Here is a 7,029-nt window from a genome sequence, read left to right on the forward strand (position 1 = left end):
TTTGTTTGCATGCTGCAGTTGATGAACCTTTCTGCCTTTTATTTGTTTGGTGGCTCCAAGAATGAATTTTTTTACTAGTTGGTAATATAAAGGTACAAGTTGTCCTGCCCTATAATGCTAAAACTGATAGGAAGCTGTCAATTAAGCACAGTGTGTACACACCCATCCTGTCCTGAGAAGAGACCTAATCAGGATAAATAAGAAAACATCTCTGTTATACCATGTAGAGTCTTTTAAGTCAGATTCATGCTGTGGTCTTAAGAAACTGCTAATGAGGTCTGTATGATGACCAGGTCCAGCAGCTAGTGGGTGAGCTGCGCAGAGTAACCTTACTGTGGGATGAACTGTGGCTGGGTGTGTTACAACAGCAACACATGCATGTCCTGCGTAGGATCCAACAACTGGAGGACGAGGTCAAGAGGGTGCAGAACAACAACACATTGCGCAGGTGAGGCTCACGTACATCTATCTTCAGAAGCTGAGCTCCTTCCAGGACTTTGTCTGTCATTCACAATAAAGTTGAAATGTAATATTCTGTAACCATTTTAAAAGTTTTTTTTGCAGGATGTGCCATATTACTTTATTTGCAGTAGTCTTATACAGTACTGACCTTGTTGGAAAAAAAAATGTTCCCAGTGTTTGACTTTTTTGTCAGTAAAAAAAAAATACAACTCTAAGTCAGAAGCTGGATGTTGTAGAGATACATTATTTTGTTCTTCTGATGGTGTAATCCAGTTTTGCAATATATAAAGGTGTATAAAGAAATTATTTTTAGTAATGATATAATGTGCTTTTTGTTGTTGTTATATAAGATAGTTTAATATTCAATATGACTCCAATTCCAGAGTTTCACACTGTCATCTTCTTTCTATAAGCTAGTGTCAGGGTATATAAAGCATTGCTGGGAAAAGCCGATGTCAGTTTATGGAGATTCTTTGACTAGCTTTCTTCTTCTTTGTCTCATTCTCAATATGGAAAGTAGTGTCCTCAGTGGACAAATGGCTAATGGTCCTGACTACATACCAGAAAATGAGTCCAGAACCTCTAGACGGATATTCATAGCTTCTGCTAGCTTAAAATGTTTGTTGTTGCCGGATAATAAATGGTGAAAAATAACAAGTGTTCAAATAATTGAGAAATTCTGGCAGTGTGAGCTTGCCCAAGAATTCAAACCTGCATTATAGTCCTATTTAGCAATAGTTTCTTGATTGCCTTGGATCGGTGGGTCTACAGGTCTGACTTTTATTGAGGTGTTTGAATCCTCTTATACATGCATGCAGGTCTAGTTACATTCTTTGTTGTGCCACAGGGATGAAAAGATTGCCATTATGCATGAGAAGCACTCTGCTCTTATGCGCCCCGTGGTTTTTGCCCTGGATCATGTCTGCAGCATCACAGCTGCACCAGCAGAGACACCACATGAAACTTGGTTTCAGCAGACCTATGGTGATGCCATCACCTCTGCCCTTGAGCGCCTGAGAAACCCTGCCAACCCCGCCAATCCCTCCAGCAGCTGGCTTCCTTTCAAACAAGTGAGTTTGTGTTTTATATTCACCTTTGAGGGTGGGTCCTTTGTTCTGTTTCAGGATAAGTAGAAGGTTTTGAGAGACACATTGACATGCTGTGGTGTTTTCCATGTTGACTTGCAATTAAACTCAGATGATTCATCACTTTTGCCTTCAATTCTTCCATCTAACAACTCAAATATAGAATTTCCACAATAATCTCTCTGCATTTGATTCACTAAGAATTTGATTCATTTGCATAGATGTAGGTTTAATTTATAGTTGTATACATATTTTGTATACACCTTTATTACAGTCATTATACACCTTATATAATACAAACTTGTTGCAAGCTTGACCCAGGTGGTGTGTGTGTGTGTGTGTGTGTGTGTGTGTGTGTGTGTGTGTGTGTGTGTGTGTGTGTGTGTGTGTGTGTGAGATCATGGTGAGCCTGCAGCAGCGTGCTCAGAAGCGAGCCAGCTATCTCCTTCATCTGGATGAGATCAGTCCTCGCCTGGCATCTATGACCACAACAGAGATGGCCCTGCCAGGCGAGGTGTCTGCATCAGATACTGTCACCATTCAGAGCGTAGGCAAGACCATTACCATCCTGCCTACCAAGACCAAGCCGAAGAAGCTCTTCTTTCTGGGCTCAGATGGACACAACTACCCTTACCTTTTTAAAGGTAGGAGATCAGTTCACAGCATTTAACATGGGTGGGAATTAATAAACAAATTGCAAAAAGCAGCTTCCTCAGCTTTGTAAGGCTTTGTTTGCTAAGTTGAACAAGTTCTAAATAAGTGCAGTCCATGAACCATTTCATCATTTTCTTGTGACCTTAACAACTATTGACCTGTATCCAAGCTGTCCAGTTTGTTCAGAATCCTAGAATCACTGTTCAGCTCACAACTGTGTCGTCTTGGAGGATGATAATGTCATTCAATCAAAGCACTTAGGCTTTAGATCTGCTGATAACAGCTTCGGCAACTCACTTGATTAAAAAGCAGTACTGTACTGCACTCTATGTAGAACTCTCCTAAGCTTTTGATTCTCTTGATCATGGTGTTTTGTTAAATAAGTTGCTTTCTGTGGGGTTTGATGTCTCTGCATATAACTAGTTCAAATCAAATCTCTGGTAGAGTTGAACTGTTGTTGTCAGTGGCATTTAATCAAGTTTGCAGGTGGTTCATAAGTGTTCTGTAAGGATTGATATTAGACCACAACTTTATAGTTTTTCTTTTAAAGAAAACCTTTTCCGGTAGTATCTGTTCATGAAGTTTTAGTTTTATTCATCTGGATTTTGAGATATTTCTTCCCTCCCCCCCTTAACAGTATAGGTGATTGGATTTTAGTTTGTTTTGCTCATGGCATTAAAAATTTATCAGAAACCTCTCTTTCTAGTGCCAGGCCCGTGACTGGAGCTTGTAAGTGTGGACCACATCTCCCATATACTAGCATCACTTCATTGGCTCCTGGTTCATTTTATCGTTCTGCATTAAGAGGCCTACATTGGCCATGTTAAATCTTAACTCTCTTTTTTTTGTGTCCATTAGTTGCATTATTTTGATGCTCACCAGCTGAATGTATTGTAGTCTTAATTAACTTGATCATTTTTCTCTGGGAGTCTGGCTCTCGTCACCCCGGTTTGGCACCTGCTACAATTGCAGTGACAGTTATGTGTTACTACCCATGCTTCTCACTTTTCAGATGTAGCTACACTCGACAGCGTGTTTAATTCGGTTTCAGACATGTTTTCGAATAGCATGTGTCCTGTATGATTTAAAACCTGAGTGGCTAAGTGTGAGGCAACCATGCAAAATGTCTTCACATAACTTTTCTGTCAACGTTCTGTCTCTGTCCTGTAGTGGAAGTTGCTATACAGTTGTGTTGTACTTACTGTATATATGCAGCAGGGCAGTCAGCTTGGTGAGTTATATTGTTTTAGTGCCCCCCATTTGAATGATGCCCGCTAACTTGGTAAATTTCTCTCCAAACTGTGACACTGTGTGACCAGTTTGGTGTTCACCATGGGCCGAATGAGACATGGAGTGAGCAGGGTGAAGGAGTGCTGGGCGGAGTGGAGGCAATTGATTCTAGAGTGTCATGCTAACTAGATTTTCAAATTTCACCTTTAGTGCCTCACTGTTAACAGTTTACACTGTGTCATTTCTCATAGTGTCAAAATTAGTTATAATAAAAGCTGTGCAGTGATGTCTGTGGATATCTGTTTTAAGATGTCCACATCTTAAGAAAAAGACCTGGCAAAGAACTAGTGTTAAATCCTCTCTGATCCTCAGATCCTCTCTGACACAGTCCCAGTATGGAATGTAAGCTTTGGTCTGTGTTGGAGGGCTGCTGCACTGAGACTATATACTATATGTATTTTAAATTTGAATGGATTCACATTAAATTGGCTTTTTCAGACTGTTTGACAGTGTGTGTGATTTAATAGCTGAAGAGTGTCTCTAATGATTAAAATCTTGTCTCTCTCAGGTTTGGAGGATTTGCATTTGGATGAGCGCATCATGCAGTTTTTGTCAATTGTCAACACCATGTTTACCAAGATCAACCAGCAGGAGCAGCCGCACTTCCATGCCCGCCACTACTCTGTCACCCCCCTTGGAACCCGATCAGGACTAATCCAGTGGGTGGATGGAGCCACACCGCTCTTTGGCCTCTACAAGCGTTGGCAGCAGAGAGAGGCTGTACTGCAAGCACAGAAGGTAATCTTCTCCTCTGTACTATGATGCACTGTTAAGCAGTGAATAAGCACACACTGGATCAGGTGAACAGCAAGAAACTGCACCAGTACATTTTATGACCACCTTGCCTGTTTCAGCCCCTATGTTTTTATTCATTGCAACTTGAATGTTTGTTCATTAGGAAAAAAGCAGGTGTACTTCTGCACACAAATACAGGTGGATGCTCTGCCTTCAAAAAAAAAGAATGTCTGAGTGTGGAGTGCCCTGTTGTTTTTTACTTTGTCTTGTAGAAATAGAGAAAACTTAAATGTTTCTGTCAGAGCTAAATTAACTTGCTGTTGATTTATTTATCCCCCACCCCCTTCCTGGCCAGGCCCAAGAGTCATTCCAGCAGCAGCCAGTGCCTCCAGTGCCCCGCCCCAGTGAGCTCTACTATAGCCGCATTGGGCCAGCTCTAAAGGCAGTAGGGCTCAATCTAGATGTGACACGACGAGACTGGCCTCTTAGTGTCATGAAGGAAGTGCTGAAAGAGTTGATGGAGGCGACGCCCTCCAACCTGCTGGCTAAGGAGCTGTGGTGTTCCTGCACCACACCCAGCGAGTGGTGGAGGGTCACTCAGGTAACATAACTGTTAACATTTTAAAAATGTATGATGTGATTAAAACATTTTAACCATGGCAGTATCTTTTCATATATAATTTTTAAGATCGGCGGTATGAAACATTCAGAAGCCTCACTGATTAATGGCCAGGGCTTGCAAAATCCGCCATCAGTTTTCTGCTTGCTTGATATTCCTTCTTTCTTTTATGCTGCAGTCCTATGCCAGATCCACAGCTGTGATGTCGATGGTGGGATACATCATTGGCCTTGGCGACCGTCACCTTGACAATGTGTTGATTGACATGACCACTGGAGAGGTGGTGCACATTGACTACAATGTATGCTTTGAAAAAGGTACGATTCAACCAGTTTACCTAAGTGTGTTTTCAGTCGGTTTAATAGAAATGGCATTAAAAACCCCTTCATGTCAAATGTTTAGACTCTGCCTTGTCTTATGAGGTGCTGCGAGTATTACCACTGTATATGTGGGCAGGTGTACTCCTTTATCATATCTTATCAAGAAAAACAATATGCCAATTTTGAAAAGCTTTCCTGACAAATCAGGCACTAGAAATCTGACTTGTGTTGCAAGGCCAAAGGGGGAAAAATAAACCCTTGTACAACAGTCATTTGAACCCCTTGCTAGGTTTAGAGAAAACAATTATTAATTATATGACCTAGAAATATTTATTTTTACATCATTTTGTCAGGCTCACCTAAGTTTTTACTGAAACTGATGCTATCAAAGCAGTAGTGACCACCGCCACCAGCAACTATTTGAATATTCACCAATATTAGCGCCGAATATCCAGAGCCCAAAAATTGCCATTCAGGGCAGTCCTGTATGTCTCATGTCCATTTCTGTTTAAAATGATTTGTGCAGCATGTTATAAAACTTGCCTTGAGTAAACTGAGTGGTAATGTTATTGATTTCCAATCTCTGTTGCACCTGCTCTAACTTTCTTGTTCTTATAGGTAAGTGTGGCTTTAAGTGCATTTGTGTGTGTATCACTAGGGAAGAGCCTGCGAGTGCCAGAGAAAGTCCCGTTCAGGATGACCCACAACATTGAGACTGCTCTGGGAGTCACTGGGGTGGAGGGAATCTTCAGGCTGTCCTGTGAACAGGTCACTGTCCTATTAAACAGCTCACCCCCATTTCAATCTACAGGGCCTCATCATGTTCACTCTGATTTGTATATATGTGTATAGTTTAGTACTTAAGTGTAGAACCATTTGGACACATGTTTGAGGCAGGCAAATAATATGCAGCACCAGTTTTGATCTTGCAGGCAGTTGGTGGTTTGCTGAATACGTGCTGAAGTCAAATGTGTCATTCCAGGTGGTTCAGATGATGCGTCGGGGCAGGGAGACCCTACTGACATTGCTGGAGGCCTTTGTCTATGATCCCCTGGTGGACTGGACTGCTGGGGGGGAGGTGGGCTTCGCTGGTGCAGTGTATGGAGGAGGGGGCCAACAGGCTGACAGCAAGCAGAGCAAGAGGGAGATGGAAAGAGACATTACACGATCTCTCTTCTCTTCTAGGGTGGCTGAGATTAAGGTGAGATAATGTATGTATGAGATAATGATGTAGTTTTTCTTATGCTGAATAGAAGAAGAAAAGGACCAACAACTTGACTAATGAGCTCGAAGTGAGCCCAGTCAGATCATGACAGGAGTCGGCTGTTGCATAAGCTATATGGGTAAACATACCAGTCGATTTCTATTAGCTAGTGTTGCCCAACTCTGCTATAGGGTTGCAGCGTATCCCAGTTTCATGGTATACCATGGTATGAAAATTGATGTGGTTATCATACCATACACATTTGCTTATACCTTTTATTGAAGAAAAAATGCAGTGCGTGCATGCCTTTCTTCCCTGACTGCTTGTCAGGCTCCACAGTGGGTGTCACATGCACACATGCAGCTGACAACAGGCAGAGGGAGGGAGACTGAAAGCCTATCACCGAAGTCCATCCACCAAAAAATAAATTAAAATCAGCAGTGCAGGATAACAAGCACCTTTGAGAACAGTGCGGATCAACACAAGTGTCCTGTTTATAACTTTAGTCCCAAACAGTAAAGCGTGAGCGTATAAATATTGGTCATAAAATATGCTATTGAAATCACTTTCCACATTGTCTGTTTGTTCACTAACCTCTGACTTGCAAAAGGACTCACATTGGTCCTGCTCTGACCCCACATACAGTATATACACACAAAC

The 7,029-nt window shown here is 41.8% G+C and overlaps 1 protein-coding gene across 2 annotated transcripts in view; it reads left to right on the forward strand.

Annotated features, from left to right (window-relative positions):
• Positions 1 to 7,029, forward strand: part of smg1 (SMG1 nonsense mediated mRNA decay associated PI3K related kinase) — a 61,776-nt gene that overhangs the window by 36,864 nt on the left and 17,883 nt on the right. For both annotated transcript variants that reach the window (XM_020608178.1, XM_020608179.1), the window contains exons 38-45: positions 294 to 448; positions 1,310 to 1,532; positions 1,945 to 2,191; positions 4,000 to 4,229; positions 4,582 to 4,827; positions 5,024 to 5,162; positions 5,824 to 5,933; positions 6,148 to 6,366. In XM_020608178.1, the coding sequence (XP_020463834.1) occupies positions 294 to 448; positions 1,310 to 1,532; positions 1,945 to 2,191; positions 4,000 to 4,229; positions 4,582 to 4,827; positions 5,024 to 5,162; positions 5,824 to 5,933; positions 6,148 to 6,366 (1,569 nt within the window). The remainder of the gene's footprint in view (positions 1 to 293; positions 449 to 1,309; positions 1,533 to 1,944; positions 2,192 to 3,999; positions 4,230 to 4,581; positions 4,828 to 5,023; positions 5,163 to 5,823; positions 5,934 to 6,147; positions 6,367 to 7,029) is intronic.

The sequence above is a fragment of the Monopterus albus genome, unplaced genomic scaffold (genome assembly GCF_001952655.1).
Source record: "Monopterus albus unplaced genomic scaffold, M_albus_1.0 scaffold92.1, whole genome shotgun sequence".
NCBI lineage: Eukaryota > Metazoa > Chordata > Actinopteri > Synbranchiformes > Synbranchidae > Monopterus > Monopterus albus.